This window comes from Carassius carassius, chromosome 39, assembly GCF_963082965.1.
Source record: "Carassius carassius chromosome 39, fCarCar2.1, whole genome shotgun sequence".
Lineage (NCBI taxonomy): Eukaryota > Metazoa > Chordata > Actinopteri > Cypriniformes > Cyprinidae > Carassius > Carassius carassius.
Genome location: NC_081793.1, coordinates 19,085,460 through 19,106,297, shown reverse-complemented (window position 1 = coordinate 19,106,297; position 20,838 = coordinate 19,085,460). Strand labels below are relative to the sequence as shown.

The following is a 20,838-nucleotide window of genomic DNA, read 5'->3' as shown; positions in this document are numbered from 1 at the left end:
TGAAACATGCTGCCACTGCGCATGCGTAGAATATTCTAGCACACATACGGGATGAGATCATTCATCAAAATCCCCGGTTGTATACAAACTTGTAAATGCAACTTTTTTTAATAGCATAAAAACTTGTATCTGTCTATTTAACTTCTATTAGTTGTCGCACCTTTACTTTTCGTCACTTTCTTAATGCTCTCCGTGGGAATACAATATTGGCAAATTTGCAATATTCTACCGTACAGAAAGCACTAAAACAATGGCCAGAAATGTTCTTATACCGAGAATAATAAATGGATCATGCTTTATGACAAAAAAAGTAATGTCACACTTTTTAATCAAAGTAAATTTCCCATTGGCACATAAAGTCCAGGCTTCATTTCTGCTGACGTTTAGAAAAATGCATAGCGTTCATTTCTACATTTTTTGACCTCAGTCCAGGCCCGGATTGGCTAATCGGGAGCACCGGGATATATATATATATATATATATATATATATATATATATTTATTATTATTTTTTTTTACCGCAGCCACACTCTTTTTATTTATTATTTTACCACCGTCCCACTATTTTTTATTTAATATTTTTTATTTAATATTTTCTCGCAGAGTGCAGCCTGCAAGATAATGATGACTTGATTATCTGTTGACTCCCTAGGCCCGCCCTCAACACGTAACCTTGCAAGTTGCTCAAAAAAAAAAAAAGAAAGAAAAAAAGTGAGATGAAAATGAATAACAGAAAGCGCAAATGCGGCGCTGAAAAGTCCAGAATAAATAAGAAGAAAGCTTTGGAAACTGACGCGGCCAAATGTTCTAAGCTGAGCACATTCCTCATTAACTTGATTCTACATATTAAGTTGTATAAATACATATAAATATATATAAAAATATATATAAAAATGTAACCTTTTACATTGCTCTTTTTTATTTTCATTGCTTACATTTTACTCAAGTCGCTTTGGATAAAAGCGCTTGCTAAATGACTAAATGACTAAATGTAAAAGTAATTAAGCTGTCACATTCAAAGCGCTTGCTAAATGACTAAATGACTAAATGTAAAAGTAATTAAGCTGTCACATTCAAATTCAAATCGTTTAACAAATAGCCTCATAAACTTTTAAACATTAAAGCAGTTATGAAGAACACAAAATAGCAAACAGATAAATGTAACTTGTGTTGCAGTGTAAATTGTATTAAATTATATCACTTCACTGTAAAATGCGTTGATATACACTAGATGGCGCTCATTGAACGTGTTTGACAGAGACCAGGGGTCACTTGTGCTCTATAACAGGGTTCAAGATTGTAACTTCCCTTCTCATAATATTATCTTTTTTGCTTGATAAATTTTGAATTACAGCTATTTTGAACTTTAAGGGTGTTTAATGTAAAACTACATCAAACATACTTCTTTGTGTCAGATGCTTGCGTCAGTCAGCCTTGAATTTTTGGGGAAAAGAACTGAAAGCCATCTGACATTCTCTATTATAGATATGCATTGAGATAAATGTATATATATATATATATATATATATATATATATATATATATATATATATATATATATATATATATATATATATATATATATATATATATATATATATATATATATATATATATATATATATATCAAACTGTTGTTCATAAAATGCTACATGAGCAGGAGTTACTGAAGAAAATATGAAAGCATAACAATTGATTACTGAAGAAAAACCATGAAAATAGAAATTTCATTTGTAGGCTCTAAATATTAAACTATTGCCATTCAAGACGTCAAGCTTTTAGTTATCACTGGATCAGTTAGAAAACATTTCAGAGAATGTCTTTATGCTATAAAACTCGTTGATACTTGGAAATGAGACTACATTTAACCTAAAAAGTGTCACTGTTTTTTTCCATCACCTTATCAATCAATGTATTCACATTTACTTTGAAAACTAATGTGAAGAAACATCCAAGTGTGACTATAAGGTTTCCTATAAACAGAAAGCTTTAATTGACCTGACCCTGAAATTGTCACTTTTAACAAAACAAAGTTCAGGAACAAAAATAGTTTTGCTCTTGAAATAAATACAACATAATAAAGGATTTTCTACAAACATGGTAAGAATCACCTCTCCTTGAATCCTTCCTTAAAACTGCATGACGAATCTAATTTTCTCAATTGTCAGAATAAATACTCTAAGCGTGTAAATAAGACTGTAGTTTATGAGCGCATATACAATATTTAACATAGGCTATCTAATGAACGGGAAACATGAGTTAAAAGAGCGCCCCTTATCAATATTTACCTCGGTAACCATAGTTTCCGCCGATATACCATAATTTCTGCAGTTACTGTTACTACAATAAAACTATAAATTGGATTCCAGTGCAGCAATAAAATAAACAGTTTGAAAGACTTTATATATAGATTAATCACGATTTTACAGCAGTAACTAGGGTATTTTGGCGGAAACTAGGGTTAACATGGTAAATGGTTTGAGGAGGATTTCCTGTTGTTGTGAAGATCCGCCGTTAGATTGCATCTAGACGGGACTCGAGCTCGTGCCATGTTACGCTACGGTGCATTAGCCTCAAATGTGCTCCCTGTCATTCCTCGGTGAAGTACTGTCTCTGCATGGATTCACTCAAGTATTTGAGCTGAAGTAGAATAATCGAAAGGAACATAGTTGTCAGCATCTGTAGTAGATTTGCAGCGTCTAAATCTCAGAAAAAGAGAGGGGTAGTGTTATTTCAGTCTAATACGGTGCAACTGCATTATGCAGAGTGGAGCCTTTTTTTCTCGCTCGCAAATAAAATAATGGGATAGAAATGAGAAGGAAAACAAAAGCCCAGCGAATTCTTGACTACGAAAATGAAGAGGACGAGGAAGAAGAGGAACAAAAAGCGGATTGCTTCAGCGTAAGATCATCCACGGAGACGTGATTTGAGTATTTAATGTCTCATTGTTTGTTAGCAACTGTTAATGGCATATGTTTGATCCCAGAAGAATAATCAGTGTCATGTCAACCATATTGTCTAACAGAACGGTGCACAGAAACGAAGAAAAATGTTTTCCACCAAAGAAAAAGCAGAAGAAAATAGCTCATCCAACGCCGGGCTTCAGAAGTTAACGTTAGACATGAAGGTTTGGGCTTTTTCTCATTATCAGTGTCTAATCGATGTTTTTTGATGCATTTTGACTGAGAACACGGACAGCAAACCTATCTGTTTTGATTATCACTGTTGTTCCACATCGGCTTTTAGCAGCATCTCACGCTCCAGTATCACCCATGATTTACTGATCTTGGATTACTGCACCGTATAACGATAGATTAAATGATTTCTGTCCTACAGCAGTGGTGTGAGGCAGGGCAGGCGGCCATTCCTGGCTGCTAATGGAGAACAATAGGGTAAAGCATGGCACAATACACAATTTGATCAAAACCCAATAGGGCGCTCGCAAAACTAAAGCCCTGTACTCATTCCCCCCCAAGTACAAGCTCACCAGAGGGTTACAAGTTTTGTAACTCGAAACTTTAGAAAGTTTGAAAGAGTCTCTTATTTTAAATTATTTTGTTGGTACCCTTATAAAAATTCACTTTGGTACTGACCCCCATGGAAATCACCAGTATTGTGTGGGATGCCACAATATGGGCTCTCATTTAATAAGAAGCATTCATTAGCTTTACTTTTGTATGACAGTAGTGACTACCTTTGCTGACAGCACATCTTGAACTATCTTAAGATGTTTTGCTGGTCTTATAGTCTCCCATGCTGGTCTCTTTGCTGCTTTGGGGGACCTAGTCATGCATTTTTTTTAAGGGTTAGGGTTAACAGCTGGTATGTCACCACAGTTGTATTGTAGAAACAATGATATTTCAGTTGAAGCCAGTAGCGTAGCCAGAAAAGAGACTCTGGGTGTGCATATGAAAATCTGGGTGTGCCACATTTATTGTCAGATTACTGTGCAAAATTATGGGATAGTATTTTTGTCGCACTGCTTCCGTCCAACCATACTCCTAGTGGTGATTTGCAGGTCGTGTCAAAATGTAGTTAATTGTTAAATGTTATAATTTTATTCCAAATACGATAATTTTGAACTTCTGGTACGATACTTGGACATTTCCAATCTGGCAACACTGTTGACGTTGGGCCTGGGGAGGGAGAAACATCCTCATCAGGTGTTTGTAAAATGCACACTGATGTCTATGGAAGCAGCAAAAACTATCTAATCAAATGTAATTTGCAGACGTGTTTTATTCATATATCAGACACACATAGCAGAACAATAAAGTTTACTCTATTCTTCTCCCAGTTCAACAGCCACTTACTTTCATGTATTTTGGGAGAAACTGGGGAATTCAAGTGCTGTACGTTAAATCCGGCTGACAGGACTCTGAACTGCAGCGCTCATCTCGTTATAGATCAAGATAAATTATAAAGGTTTTTAAACAAAGAATCAGAATTTCAGATAGTTGACATGGTAAGCAAGTTTGTGTATATATTTTAATAAAAAAAAAAAAATTAAATAAAACGAATACCGATACATCTGTTAGTGGCTGCGGTGTGTCACGTGTCAATCATGACGCGTCGCCATGGAAACAAGGGGTCAGTTAAAATATTTGTAATTTACGCGTGAAAGGGTTGATTTAAAATATATATATATTCTCAGTAAACAACAATAGCCCAAGTTTAGTAAACGTTTTTTATTTAGACAATAAAAAATAATTCTGCATCTATTTTTAGGTGTGCCAGCTGCCACTGTGGGTTGCACAGGCACACCCTGGCACAACGTGGCTACGCCACTGGTGGAAGCTGCTTACCGTTATTAGTTTTTGCAAATGTAACAATCAACCTTGTCAATGTAAGCAATATTAAAGCTGCTGTTGTTCTAAATATCAGCTCGGCTGTGATTTGGATGCATGTCATATTTGAACAGTTTAACGTACATTTCAGAGGAAACCTGGCCCGTTAGTTTATATATTTTTTCTTCACTGACTGTTAGATTATTCCTTTATTTCTCAGTGCTTCAATCTCAGAAGTCATTTCAATCAGGAACGAGGAGTTACCACCCAAACAAAGTTCTGTGGTCAAGCTTCCTCAAAGTTTATTGTCCAATCATCAACTTACTACATACTACTTTAACACACAAAAACAGCATGCAGGGTAACCATCCAATGAGCATAAACATGACATCATATAGGGATATGCTGTATATAATGAGAATAATAATTTTTGACAAACAACAGATGTGTTCTCTGCATCACGTCCTATTTTCAGTCTTATATAGACTTGTACGGACTGAGAGCCTATTTCTTACACCAACAAAAATAGTTCAAAGTAATACTTTATTTGTCAGACAAGCGACACAAAATGACAGCTGGTCTATAAAAGCATATGAGAAGAAGAGTGAGAGAAACCTCAGTCCAAGCGTTCATGGTGAGAGAAAACAATCAAATTTCAGGGTTGAAATGAACAGTTGTGTAATTGTCAGTGACAACTGAGTAAATAGAAATATTAGGACTCTTTCTTGTCATGACAGGTTAATGAGCTGGATTGTTCTTCCGCAGACCTCTATGCTGACAGTCCTCCTGTTTCTGAGTCTGAGGTAGGACGTGAGTCAGTTCTGTTCAGCATTCAAGACATTGATGTGCTTCTTTGCTTGTGAGACATTTGATTCTAGGCCTGAGCTTGTGTGCTTTTTTCTGATGGCAGGAGGCTCACTTTTTACAGTCCTATTCAAAGAAGGAGCTCATTGCCATGGTCTTATGCATGCAGAGGGAAATGGATGACTTGAAGGAACAACTTCGGTGCCTTACAGGTCAGTAGTGTTTTATTCGGTTAGATATTTTGATTTATTGAATTGTATAAATCAAATCTTCTCATTTGACTTACCTGATACAGCATGTGGAAAGCTAGGAAGAAACCTGGAAATACTAATCGAGAAGACCCAGATGTGGTCAAATGGGAACAACGGTACCTCTCTCGGGACCCCAGTTTCTCAAGGCACGGTGCAGGCACCTGCCGAGGTGGATGCTGTGATTCCAGATGTATGTTCTCCTCCAGCTATTATGAATAGGCAATGGCTGAATCAGGGTCCAGGACCACAGAAACCTCACGAGGCCACTCAGAATGCTCTGAGGGATGGGCTCTTCACAGAGGTAGTCTATAAAAGTTAATTAGACCTTATAGTCAGAGGTTGCACAACAAATAATCGTTATTTGTAATTGGCTCACTATTTGTACTACTAATTGGGTTGTTCATTTTCTGTCATGCCCTAGTTTCATCCTACTATCCTAAAATTTAATACTTAATTCAATAATTTATTTGTAATTGACATTTTCCAGCATTTTCTGAGTGTTTAAAAAAAAATTAATCCTACAACAATTTTATTACATTTTTTTGTGCACAGTGTTTTTTTTTTTTGCCTTTTTATCTTATGCTTTTTCTACGGAAGAGGATTAGGGTCAAGCAATAATAAAAAAATAAAACCATCTCGAGATTAAAGTCATTATATTGCGATTTTATAGTATTATAATTCTTAAGTTTGTATTTCTACTTTTTTTCTCGAAATTTAATGTGTTTAATCTCGAAACACAACGACTTTATTCCCGATATTTAATGAGTTTATTCTCAAGATTGAATTTCGACTTTTTTTCTAAAATTTATTGAGTTAATCTCGAAACACAATGACTTTATTCTCGATATTTAATGAGTTTATTCTCAAGATTGTATTGCGACTTTTTTTTCTCGTAATGTAACGAGTTTAATCTCGAAACACAACGACTTTATTATTGATATTTAATGAGTTTATTCTCAAGATTGTATTTCGACTTTGTTTCTCGTAATTTAATGAGTTTAATCTCGCAATATAATGACTTTAATCTCGAGATGTTTTCTTTTTTATTATTGCTTGGCCCTAATCCTCTTCTGTATTTTTCAGTGGTCAATCGTTCTTTTTTTTTTCTCTGTAGCATTGTAATGTTATATTTTTTAAACAGAACAATTAGTATGGCTGTACTGCTGAGTAATTTGCAAAAAATTGTAACAAAAAAATCAACAGCTTAAGTTGTTATATAATCGTCATATCGGCCACTCCCTACGTACATAAAATAAGAACTTTGTTTCTTATCAAGCTATTGTGTATTTTTTTTTTCCTCTCAGTTTATCACTCCTGAACTTTTGGAGAGTTGTAACACAGGCACCACTGCCCAAAAACTGACCAATGACCTTCTCCGTGGACTCTACGAGAGGGAATGCCTGGCTTCCCACTCCATATCTGGAGTTGTGTACAATAAAAGAGGCCAGCCAAAGCCTGCTCTGCCCACCGAAGAGATCCAGGCAATCCTGAGTAAGATTCTCTCCTGTCATTTTGAATATTGTAAAAATTTAGACTAATTTGAATCTATTATACTTAATTTTCGGAAATATTCCCATACAGGAACCGTTCAGTATTTCTTTCCTGGCAAGACTGATGTAGAGATCAAGGGCTACATCCGACAGAAACTGCAAAACGAAGCCAAGAGACTGAGGAAGAAACCATCACTCTCAGGCCAATACGAGTCTAGAAGTCTCAATCTACCGTTAGATATGATCGACCAAAATTGAAACATATGGTTGGTTAGTGGATATCAATTGTATGTTCTCCATGAAATTAGCCTTATTCGGTGTTACTTACATGTAAGAGTCGTGGACTTGGGTGAAGTTGATGTGCATTGACAATAGTCTTTAAAGAAAGTCACAATGATCTCTTGCGGCAGCCGTTTGGCTGTTGGCAGTTGTGGCGTTACATATGTGAAAATGCAAATGAGCGATTCCAGATAAGTCCAAATGTTGCATTCATGAAGGGCTTTGGCTGAAACGAGCACAGTCGATGCTTAGATATCGAGATGTTTAGATATTTAATGATGTGTCTCTGTGAACGTCTGTTTTTTTGATACTTTGTATTTACCAGATGTAGGACTTTAGGACGTAACATTGTGTGAGGAGTGTAATACGCTGTGACTATTATTTACATTGTACATTTTCAATGTATTTCTTATTTGATGATATTCTTTGGTCTATATTACATTATTTATGTTTGTATTTTTTCGTTATTAAATACTGAAAACACAGGTGTTCTTACTAGTATTAGCTTTTAACATATTTAGTTCTTTTGTTTGTTTTTTTTGCAGTGGGCCGCGCAAACATATATGTTTGGTTGTGTGGGCCGCGAGTTGAAAAAGGTTGGGAACCACTGCATCAGGGAGATTTACGCTAGAGTCTTTTAGAAGTGTTGAGATGCAATTCCATATGACAATCATATGCTGTTTTAATGTAATTATATTTAAAGGGGTCATCGGATTTAACATGCACTTTTACAAGCTGTTTGAACTGAAATGTGTCTTGGCAGTGTGTATACACAACCAAACTATAATTAGGGCTGCACAATTAATCAAATTTCTAATCGCGATCACAATTATGGATGCCACAATAACATAATTGTTCCAAGTGGCAATTACTTTTTTATAATTTAAAGCAGAAACCAATCTTATTTTTAAATGAAATTTAAGGCTTAATACTGTAGAAAAGCACTAAACGTTTTTCAGTAAGTGTTGTCAGCCTGTTTATTTATTTTTTTTATAAAAATTCGACATGCAGTTGCATCAAACAATGGTATAAACATTCAATGTAAACTGTGATAATCGTAATTAACCGCAATTACAATTTTAAGGGAATAATTGACAATTGTGATTTTTGTCATAATCGTGTAGCCCTAACTATAATGATAAAGATCCACCCAGTGTTTTTTTTATTTTTAAATCTCGTTAAATATTTTCCCCTTTCTCAAATCAAGCCAATCTCAGATGCCTGTCTGTGTGACGTCACAAACAGACCCCCTCCCAGGATTGTTTGATTGACAGTAGTGTTTCAGCACAGATTGGATTGGCTTATTTTTATTTTTTTTTTTTTCCTTTTTATTCAAAACAATTCCAAACATGCTTAATATATCAGGAAATATGTCGTTTCTCAAATATGTGTAGGTAAACGCATTTTGCACCTTTATAGATTGCTATTTGATCAATATATGGAAATGTAGTGTAATCTATTAACTACACATAAAAACCTGACTTTTTACTTAAGTGCCATATCATGCCATAAAATATTTTTAATACGACTGAATTTGCATTTAATGTAAATTTTAATACCAATAATGTAAGATACTTATTTTAACACTTTCATTTTACAGAGAGTAAAGAACATTTACATTATCAAAAAACATTTTCATTCAGTCTAGCCAGAGTTCAGGCACTCTCAAAAACTCCCATTATAATCACTGATGCACTTTACATTATGAAACGAATATCTTACTTACATTCGTACGCACATCTGCACTTTTTGTTGTTTCTGATGAGAGAATTCGCTAAATAATTCAGTCAGCGAGCAAGTGAACAAAACACTGCATTTCAGTGATGACTCTTCTGGACGTCTCTGATTGGCCATTGCATCCATAAGCGCAACAGAATAGTTTCTGATTGGTTATCATGAAGCGTTGTACGAACGCGTCTGTCTCTGGCTCAGCGCCAGCCAGCGAACGCAGATTTGAATTTAGCAGCTGATGCTGTGCACTGAACGATCTGATCACACCGCTGTGATTGTATCAAATATATAAAAAATAATAAATAATAAATTTATAAATAATAAAAAATATTATTCTGCAATTTTTTTTTTTCGTTTGGAAGCTGCATTTAAAATCCACTTGGCTCAGAAATCAGAAATCACTTCGAATGGGCACGACGCCTCTGTGTGTAATGTACGAGTCGAAAATGTTAGGCACATTATACTTTCACTCAAGCTAGTAAACGATCTCGGCGTCAGCGCGGAAAGTGAGGAACAAACTGATCTCTGCTTCATTACAGTTTGCACATTTTTTTTTGTCGCGAACGTTGATCTTCCTTCAAAACAGCCGGTCAAAGAGTCGCGCGATAACGTGTGTCATCACTAAGACACTGCATTAGATCTGGCTTTTGTTCACACAGTGCTCGTCCCGGGACTGAACCCGACAATGTTACTGGGTCCCTGACCCGGTATCAATGCTGGAATCAATCCCGGGATGTGTTTGCTTTCACAAAGAAGGCGACCCGACAATGTTCCGGGAATTTGCCGGGTCAGACGTGCAGTGTGAAAGGGGCTTGTATCGCTTGTATTGTGTTTTTGGAAGAGTTTTGACATTCTATTTCAACTAAAATCATCATGATCTGTTGACACAAGATTTCTTTTTTTTTGTTGTAAAGCATTTTTAAATTCAATTTAAATTCACCAAAATCTCATATTTAGCTGTGCCCCACATTTGCATGCAACCCTGTTATACTGCATTAATTTAGCAATTATTGAGGAACTTTTAAAGTTTTGATAGCCTATTCGTGGAAGGTGTCACATGTTTTTCTTTATAAAAAGTATGGTTAGCAATTGTATATTTAGATGTTGGCCTCTTAAGACGGTTCATTTATTGAATTCAGCACTTCAGACTAATGAGGCCGGCTGTGTAATCGCAAGTTATTTACAGCCTTCTTTGAATATTCAAAGCGCTGTGATTGCAACAATTTTATTCCACCATAAAAAGGAATCACCACAAAACAATTACCCTCCCAATTTTAATGGGAAACATATATTTATGAAAATAATACATTTGTACAGCATGTAAATACTCTTTTTGGTCACACATGAACTCCCAGGAGGTTGACAGGCCAGTTATTTTATCTTTTTGAGATGTCAGCTTCAATCTGTGTGTGAGAGAGAGACGAATAGATAAAGAGTAAGCTTTTTTCATATTCTCAGCCAACCCAGGATTTAGTTTTCAATAAATGTTATGTCCACCATTCAACCACATTAGTTTAACTTTGTTTTGCTCTATTAACATCATTTACTTTTATATTTAGTCAAACATCTGCTCCTTTTGCATAGTGGGTAAGAGTGTGAACAGGGATCTGAAGATTAGCTTAGGTGCCATTTTCACTTTTGCAGAGAAAGGGAAGTAAATGAAAGAGGAAGTATCATATGCTGCTGTAATTGGACAAATATATTATGATAAACCTGTACTAAAACAAATCTGCAAACACTTAATTAAAACAAGTTACTGTACCAGTTTCTGGAGCTCCTTGGTGCGAGCAGCCAGGAGATCAACTCGGGGCAGCTTGGCCTGTTCTTCTAGAGACATAAACATACACAGAACACCAGATTTATCATTATCTGATGAAAAGATTTCAGCTACATCAACAGGAAACTATAGATTTATTTTATTTATTTCTAAATGTGACTAATAGCTTCAAGGAATAGTTCATTCAAAAATGATATACAAGATGTAGATCAATTCTTCTTTAAAAAAAATAATTTGGGGAAATATAGCATTACATAATTTGCTCACCACTGGATCCTCTAGTCTACAGTTCAGTTCAATTGCTAAGCAATTTGGTCAACCATGGTTTTTTTTAAAATGTGGTATATAAATAAATTGAACTGAACAATTTAACTTCTGGCCAAAATACGAAGTCCATAAGCCATGCTTCCTCCAGTGAAAAAGTATATACTTTATCCTCCCACATCAAAATTTACACACATATTTATGATCAAATGGTGTTTAATCTGTGCATATTTCTCTCCTGATTCAGGTGAGACTTTTTCACTGTAGAAAGCAATATTATGGATACAAGACTTATATTTTAGCCAGAAGCAACGGTTGAATTTCCTTTACAAGGCTTAAAGGGTTAGTTCACCCAAAAATGAAAATTGGCCCATGAATTACTCACCTTCAAGTCATGGGTGTATATGATTTTCTTCTTTCTGAAAAATCCAGTCGGAGTTATATTAAAAATTGACGTTTATCTTTCAAATTGTTTAATGGCACACAGCGGGTGTTGCAGTGCATCAGTCCAAAATAAGTTAAATAAAAACCACCCATCCTTAATAAAAAGTGTCTCACGCGGCTCCGGGGGGTGAACACACTCCTCCTGTAGTGAATCGATGCATTTTTTGTAAGAAAAATATCCATATTCAAAAAGTAAGAATTACTTTAATGTAGCTTGCGCCAACAGTTGTACACAGAAGCAGTTCCAGGAGCATGACTTATGAGGTTGGCGTTGCGCATGCGCTGGGGAGTTTTGTGAAAACCAACATTTGTTAACAGGAGCAAAGGAAGCAAAGTTTCCTTACTTTAGCAAAGGAAACCCAGTCTCCTCTTGGCTTAAATCGAAATCCTCTAACGTTCTTCTTTACAAATCCAATTTGAAAGATCAAAGTCAATTTTTAATATAACTTTGACTGGATTTGTCTAAAAGAAGAAAATTATATACACCTATGATGACTTGAGGGTGAGTAATTTATGGGCTAATTTTCATTTTTGGATGAACTAACCCTTTAATTGATGGGACTGACGTAATTAATATTAATTGATGGATTGGGGTCATGCGGATTATTGTGAAATTTTATCAGCTGTTTGAACTTTCAATCTGACGGCACCTATTCACTGCAAAGGATCCAATGGTGAGCAAGTGATGTAATGCAACATTTCTCCATATGTGTTCCGATGAAGAAACTCATCTACATCTTAAATGCCCTGTGGGTAAATCAATCTTCAACAAATCTTTAATTTTGGGTTAACTATTCCTTTCAGATATGCTTATATATGACAGATACATAATGTATTTTGGTGTGTGAAAGTTTCGAGTGTGTAGTTACCGTGCATTCGTACTGAAGTGAGTCTGTTTAGCAGGTCACGAACATCTGTTTGGTTTGGGTAAGGACTAAACATTTTGTCTAATACAAGTAACAGTGAGCGGTTGTACCTCCTTCAGCTCATCAATGAACTGGCCATGTGTCTGTGAGTTTTCTAGAAGAGAAAGAGCATTTTCCCTTCTGGCAATACAGTCAGGACTTGCAAAAGTGAAATTAATCAGCACCATACCCAAAAAAATTTGCACATTATGCACACTGAATATAATTTGTATTTACAGAAGAAATATAAATATGTTTGAAATATGATTACGTTTGCCTGTCTGTAATTACATAATTTTACCAAATTGCAGATCTCACATTAAAATAATAAACTCTTGGTGATATTTTTTTGATCATCAAACACTGAAACTCAAAATTATAATTAAAAATCACTACTGTGAAGCATGGGGTAGGTGTTTTTTAATGCTTTTAAAGTAAGTATTTTATGCTCACCAATGCTGATTAAAAATACAGTAAAAGTGTAAAATATTATTACATTTTAAAATAACTTTTCTATTTTATTAATTTTTGCTCATTTCTATTTTAATATTTTTTTTTCTTGGTTAATAAACCATGAAGAATTTTTTCATGATCCGTGATGAATACAAAGTTTCTCCATTACAGGTCTCTCTACAACCGTGGGCACTTTTCCTGTCTTCCACTCATATACAGTTCTGGACAAATCTTAGAATGGGCAGTATAAATCAGACCTAATAAAAAAGTAATTGAATCCAGATGGACATCAAATAAGGGTCATGTTGGAATTAAATCAGGTGTCTAAAGGTCAGTGCAGCATTAGAAATGACAGAAAGTCACACTCACCAGTCACTGACAAAGTTTGACAAGGTTGTGCAAAACTTAAGAGCTTTTTGACAGTTTTTTCTAAACCTTCAGCAGATCTTAAACTAGTGCTTCTAACTCTCTGGCCACAATTCCCCCCTGTGAAATATGTCAATATTGGTAATCACCTTCAAACAATGTGAAATAAACTGTCATTAACAGTTGTCTAACCTTGTTTACAGACAGCATAATAGCATTCCCTCATGTCGGCGGCGCCGCTTTGACTGAGATTAAATAATACATATCATATTATTATTATTAAATACAGCATTGCGTTAATGGTTCCACAGAACCGCACATATAATACTCAGTCAGACTCAGCATACGCGACACTGCTGGGTCACACGCGCCGCCTACTGAAAGACAAATGAACTACACGAATGGAAAAACCGTTAATCAATTCCATGTAACGTCAAAATAAAAGTCACTTCATCGCTTGTAGCAGTTTTACTCTTTTTCTTTCTTTTACAGTCACGTATCTTCCTTGAACCCAAAAATTTCTGGAAATTACTGTAAATTGACAAAAAATTATACAAAATAAATAAAATAAATTATTTATTAATTTATTATAATTATTATCCTTGTAATATATGTTTATTAATTAATAAATAATAAATGTTTAGATTAGATTAGATTCAACTTTATTTTCATTGCACACGTAAGGTACAAGTCAACGAAATGCAGTTAGCATATAACCAGCAGCAGCATAACCAGCATAATAAGCAGTGAATACAGGATATACAGTGTCTAAAATGTTACAAATGTTATTACGTGCTACTTTATCAATTTATACTTTGCATTTTATCACATTATTTCTAAAATGACGAATCCGGTATTAAAAAGTTATTTATATCACATCCAAAAAGATGTATATTCAAACACATTACTAAATTCTTGTTTTTTTTTTGATAATTTTTTTATTTGTCTTACTGTGGTAATTTATGATAAACAAAAAAGATACATTAATTAGCTCACTTTTAAAAGGTAAACTAATATCTTTGGTGTCATCAAATATAAACATACATCAATTATAAATGTTATTTTAACTGAGTGACAAACAGCAGAAGTGCTCTGTCCACTAGATGGAGCAATTTTTCTTTATATTGACACCACTGAGAAAAATAGTGTGACACTTTACAATACACTTTTACAAAACAAAATTCATACTTATAAGCAGGCCTGGCAATAACAACATGAAAATTTGTCCCCATATAATTATAAGGTTCTATCTGACATTATTACATATTCGTATTCTGTGACTTATTTACATCATGTTTTTTTTTGGTGTACATTTTTTCAGACTTTTTAATTTAGAAAACAAAAAGGTTATATCGATAAAGTATATGGAATGCAAAAACTTTGAAGCTCAATATCTCAAAAATCTCTCAAAATGCAGACAGAACCTTATTATTCAGAGGTTGTGAATTTTAATTTCACCTTTTCTTGCACCATGCATTGCATTTGTGCTTCCTTTCTATTGTATTGCTTGCATAATTCATAAAGTATTTCAACATGCGCTTTATGTGGACATACATTTACAGTAAATATCCTGCTCTTTCCTCTGTCTTATTTGAACAAGGTGGTTTTATAAGTTTTTCTGTTTGCCGGTTCACAGCACACCTTATCTAACATGTCGTCTAAAGGGACGTTAGCTGTAAATATGACTGCAGGTGTCTCAGGTGTTTCCAACAAGAGGCTCCTCCTGTATACAGTTGACAGAAATATCTGAGTAATCCTTTTTTTTTAATGACAAAGCAGATTAATAAAATCAGCAAAGAAAGCAAGCAGAAATAGTTTTGAAGTTTGAAATAAAGACCTGTATGACATTATGCAATGTTAACATCAAAGATAGGATTGTAGTTCTGCTTCTTAAAGTTTGGATATCTTGGGCAACATTATAAATAATAACTAACTTGCACAGGGGAGGCCATTGAAAAGAAACTTATGTACATTGTACTCCAAACAGAGCGGTCTTAATCACTCCAAAGACCATTTCAGCACCTTGCTGAGAGCAGAAATTAGAATTTTAATCCTAAATCGGTTAAGCTTTTTTATGGTCTTGTGAAGCACGATGGCTGTAACAGTTAAAGGGAACCAAACAGGCAGTGCTTTATTTTCATATTTTTTGAATGACATTCAAACCTGCTCCTATCTCAGCTGGGGATCCAGTATTCGTCTGTGATTTCCCCACATTATGCAAATGTGAGCATCATCTGTCTGGTGGCCTTGTGAAATTAAACATCAGAGGTGAAACTGGGAACCTGCTCAGATGGCAAGCATTCTTCTGTTTTTATAAAAAGCCCCTATAATACTAAAACATCTCTTATATTAAAAACCATATTCAAGAATGCAAACAATGTGTGAAAAACCCCCCCACCAAACTTTGTATTTGCATTATAAAGAAACATATAGAATACAAATAAACCAAACATATAAACAATTACATTTTCTGTCAAAAGCCTTAAAGGTTGTCATTTATTTGTAAAGTTAATTTTGACATCGTCTATGAAAATGAGAGAGAGAGAGAATATATTTATATATGAACAAGAATTTGCAAATAAATGTGTGTGTGTGTGTGTGTGTGTGTGTGTGTATGTATATATATATATATATATATATATATATATATATATATATATATATATATATATATATATATATATATATGTATATATACAATAGTTTCTCTGCAATCTGTCTTGATTTAGGCAGGTGAGTATACCTTTTTGGTTGACCATGCAAATGTTAAACCAACTTCACGCTCCCATGAGGTCGTTCACTTGGATTGCCCTCCCTCTTTCGATCACATGGCTGTAACTTTTACTCATGTTGCACTGGGTTGGACCTAATGTTCAACTTGGGAGATGCAGGAGAGGGAGATTAAAAAAGACTGATAGAGAGAGAGAGAGAGAGAGAGAGAGAGAGAGAGAGAGAGAGAGAGGAAGGGAGGGACTGAGGAGAGGAAGGGTGAAAGAGAGCACCTGCAACACTCAAAGCAGGCATTCAGTAGTGTGGAGGTTAATTAAGAGAAGGGGAAGCAAAAAGGTGAGAAGGTATTAACAGCTCTCAGCAGACTGAACTTGAGCAGAAAAGTGAAGTTAGTAAGTGAACACAGGGGGCTGTCAATGCGAGAATGGTTTAATAACTTCTGGACACCTGTTCTTCTGAACCAAAGAGCACTTTTGAACACATCTTTTCAGGTGAGAACTGATCAAATGCTCCTTTTTGTGTTTTCAAAGTTAATTTTGTTTCTATTTGTTTTTTTTTTTTTGCATATACAAGAACATTAGAGTTCACATTCTTAATTTGGCTGATTTATTAAAAAATGCATGCATTTTAAAAAAAAAGTATGAATAAAACTAATTCAATTTAACAAAATAAAATGAAACAAAATAAGAAAATACATAAAATAAACTAAAACTAAATATTAAAATCATATAAAGTTAGTATAAAAATATAAAATTTAAGAATCTTTAAATATAGTAAAACTGATTTTATTTTAGTTGGTTGTCAAGGCAGTTTTTCTCACTTTCATTTAGTTTAACTAGATGTACTAAAATAACTAAAACAGAAATGTCTATGCAAAAAACATATGCATAGACATATATTTTTTAAAACAGTTACTTAGAAAAATGACAAAAACACACAACAATATTACTAAACGTTACTGAGATTTAAATGAAAACGGAAAATATAAAAATAAATACTAATTCAAAACATTTTTTAAAAACTATACTTTCTCATTGATAATAAAAGAATAACATTGTTCTTAACCATTTCACAATGGACAATGAACTGAACAAACAGTACAGAGTAGTTCTGAAGATAGATGAGTGGAATGTGAAATTGTGTTTATGAAGTCTCCTTACAGAGCCTGTTACGAACAAATGATCTAGTGAAGGGCCCTTCTGAGAGGCTGGAGGCTACATGGGAAGCTTGACATGCCATGTTATATGCCCAGATGAGAGAGAAGTAACATTCAGCACACAAATGGCAGCAGTATGATGTCCAGGCAGAGACTTGCAGGCAAACTTGATACCCTCCATGACTGCTCTGAATATGGCAGGGCCTGGCTGCCCTTGAGTTAACCTCTCTTCTCCTCAAACATTTGTATTACCGGGAAGGCTTTGAACTTGGTTAGCGATTTCCTAGGTTTAGATACAGTGTACTCTCCCTGTGATCTCTGAGGTCCTTTACTGCTGCTCAGTCACACAAGGAGGAAAACAAAGTAACTTATTATCTAGCTCTAAAGATATACTCCTTAGTATCAGAGCGTCTTGTAGAAGGTCAGGTGACTTTCAAGAAACTGCTGCAAATTTTAATTAATTTGTATATTTTAGTATGCTTTTGTTGTCATTTTTATCATGCACATTTTTTTTTTTTTTAATACCTTCTTTAATTAATTTTTTTCTAGCAGGTCTGAAATTCTGTAATCCACATCGAGCCTGGCACATTTTATTATGCAGACTGTGGCTCATAATTTGAAATAATCAAGCCATAATCAATAGGCAAGAATAATAAAACCATTAAATGAACGCTATTTAATGGTCGCCACCCTATAGCTGAGGAAAGCACCTGACTCTCCTATAGGATTAAACCTTACAGTCATTTTCAGAGTCCAATAGGATCTCCTCTACAAAAGTCTATTTGGCCACAATAAACTAAATGCAATTTAGGTGAAAGAGTAGTAGCTGCTTCTAAAAGTGGCTGAATCCTGTCATTACATAATTTCAGAGGATCAGTGACAAATCCTGCACAGAGACTCTGTTACCCCATAAAATGGCCATATTCCTGTGTGTTGAAAATACCCCCTTATTTTGTATTTGGCAAACCGTGCCATTACATGAAAATGCTTTATGTGTTGCATTAAGGCTGTTTTTTTTCTGAGCCTTTATGTCAGGGTTTTTAGACTTTTTTTTATACCAATGACCCCTAAATAAGAAGCCATCTCTCTAACATGCAGGATATTTTTGCTGTATGAGGCTTATCTATACTATGTGGAGGAAAAAAAACAGTAAGAAATGCACCCACAAGTCAGAAAGAAGCTTTGTCACATTTGCAATAAAAATTATATACATGTGGCGACACTGCCTTGTTTCTTGCATAAACCCTAGCATTATTTTGCCAGAATGTTTCAAGTATATTGGGTGGCAACCGCCAAGTGAAGGGTGTGTTTATTAGTGCCTTCTAAAGATCATTTCGGATCTGATAATCAAAATCTTATCGCACACCAGTGCTATAAAACCTGCTGCATTCACTGGACAGACAATCACATTTTCATTGATACATTCCATATAATGATGACTATGAAAATGTTGCTAAGGGACACACCTTACTGTGAAACCAGACATACACATTATTATCACCAGTATGCAGGTGTGTGAGTCTCCAGGGTATCCATTGCTATGGCTACATCATTGTACATGCTTTGTGATGTGTACAATAGCTATACACGGTCTGTCCAATATTTCATAACAAATGATACGCTATCATTTCGTGGGAAGAAATACAAAGATATCTATCAAGGTGATGTTCAAGTGTCTTGGTTCATGCACTGTTATTTTGGTGCATCTCACATCTCAGGGGAGTGTCAGGGGATCCAGTGGTGCTGTTCATTAATTAAACAGCTGAGCAGCAGAGTCAGGTGTCCTCTTGTTATTCTAATCTAATCATTGGATGAGGAGACACGCATATGACCTCACAGAGGAATAGTCTTGATGCTTAGAATGTGTAGCCTTTATGCTAATGTTTTTTTTTGTCCATAAAAGCTCATCCTAGGGCAAAAACCATGCGTGCGTTGGTGATATATGAGTGTTACGCTGAGAACAGAGAATTAAGGAGCTTGCAGACTCACTGTTAAATTATGATGGCTTGGAACGTATATTTTAAAACATTATTCAGTATCTTTCTTCTCCAGCTACCTAACAAATCTCCATTCGTGTTACAGGTCTACTTTGCTGTCTTCCCTTCGCACCTGTCATGGCCGACCCTGCGTGGTGGAAGCTCACCTTCCTGAGGAAAAAGAAGTCAGAGTCGAAGGTCCAGTATGAAATACCACCCGATTTCAGCACCAACAATGCAAACAAAGACCTGGGCAACGATGATGCAGACAGCAATTTAGATGCCAGACTGGAAAAAATAGTGGATAAATCTAACACCAAGGGCCGTCACGTCAAAGTCTCCAATTCTGGGCGGTTTAAGGAGAAGAAAAAGATTCGTGCAACCCTGGCGGAAAACCCAAGCCTTTTCCCCGAACCTGCTCTGACTGACAAGAGCCATGTGGAAAAATAGCATCCAGACAAAGCACAACGTTAGATGCACAAACTCATTTATACTAATTCTTCTTTGAAAGGCTGCATGTTGATCGGAGTTACAACTGATGCAGCGAAGATACTGGAACAGAAAATTATTATTTTTACCAGCAGTACTTTAATTGAAAAGCAACCCTGAGATGATTATTAAGGACTGAATGTTTCCTGTGAATCATAAATAGAATATTGTCATGCTCATAAAATGCATTATCATCATTGTGGGAAAAACTTGACAAGAAAGGCACAGAAATCTTAACTCTTCCAACTCTCATTTATAAATCACACAATCTGTTCATTTTTTAATTTCACGTGGAGAGTTACACTAATCTCAAACCTGTGAGAGACAGACTGTTGCTCAGATTTGCAATTTTATGCGCCCTTTTGATAAGCACTTGATCACGTGTTTTTTCATGTTGCTGTTTTTTTGTGGTTGGACAACTCAGTTGTGCATAGGACTTTATCTCTGATTTTATCATTTACCATAAAAAGGGTTTAAATTAGGGCATGGAGAGTCAAAGTCACAGCGCGTTAGAGATAAGTTCTCCAACTACCACTACAGCTGTAATTTGCCATGTTTAATCTGTACTTGTCAGTTGTTTACTGCAGTCTTTAAGGATTATTGTTAAAATATGCAAAATAAAGATTTTTATTGCATTGCTTAGATGTGTTAAATTGTGGAGAAGTGCAAAAAGCTAAGCACAAAAGTTATTTGGATGCCACTGCCATCTACAAAAATAAAAAAAAATAAAAAATTATAATTGCTGCAAAATTTAAAGAGTTTATTACTTTGTTTTACATATACAGAAATTCACTAATTCATTGCAGAATAACAGTCAAATATACAATTACTTTAAGCCCACATTAAGTTTGGCACATTTAGCACAGCAATCTAATTTCAATTTTTCTCATCTGTCTTGCTGAATATTTGCTGTATCATGAACACATTTAAAGATGT

General features: G+C 35.0%; 2 protein-coding genes across 2 annotated transcripts; both read left to right on the top strand.

Annotated features, from left to right (window-relative positions):
• The first annotated feature begins 2,438 nt into the window (after positions 1-2,438).
• On the top strand, positions 2,439-8,096 carry LOC132121555 (uncharacterized). The gene is made up of 7 exons (XM_059531069.1): positions 2,439-2,901; positions 3,026-3,127; positions 5,525-5,590; positions 5,698-5,803; positions 5,887-6,143; positions 7,147-7,333; positions 7,424-8,096. Exons 1-7 carry the CDS (start codon positions 2,812-2,814, stop codon positions 7,588-7,590), a joined length of 975 nt encoding a protein of 324 aa, XP_059387052.1. The 5' UTR covers positions 2,439-2,811; the 3' UTR covers positions 7,591-8,096.
• Positions 8,097-19,551: 11,455 nt separating this feature from the next.
• Positions 19,552-19,863, top strand: LOC132120984 (proline-rich protein 15-like protein B). Its single transcript, XM_059530189.1, has one exon. The coding sequence runs from the start codon at positions 19,552-19,554 to the stop codon at positions 19,861-19,863; it is 312 nt and encodes a 103-aa protein (XP_059386172.1).
• The last annotated feature ends 975 nt before the right edge of the window (positions 19,864-20,838 follow it).

Bases quoted from the DNA above. Each gene is read 5' to 3' on its own strand.
- LOC132121555 (XM_059531069.1), top strand. From the start codon at position 2,812: ATGAGAAGGAAAACAAAAGCCCAGCGAATTCTTGACTACGAAAATGAA. The intron at 5,591-5,697 runs GTAGGACGTGAG...TTCTGATGGCAG, and splicing joins CTCCTGTTTCTGAGTCTGAG to GAGGCTCACTTTTTACAGTC. The intron at 6,144-7,146 runs GTAGTCTATAAA...TTTTCCTCTCAG, and splicing joins GGGATGGGCTCTTCACAGAG to TTTATCACTCCTGAACTTTT.
- LOC132120984 (XM_059530189.1), top strand. From the start codon at position 19,552: ATGGCCGACCCTGCGTGGTGGAAGCTCACCTTCCTGAGGAAAAAGAAG.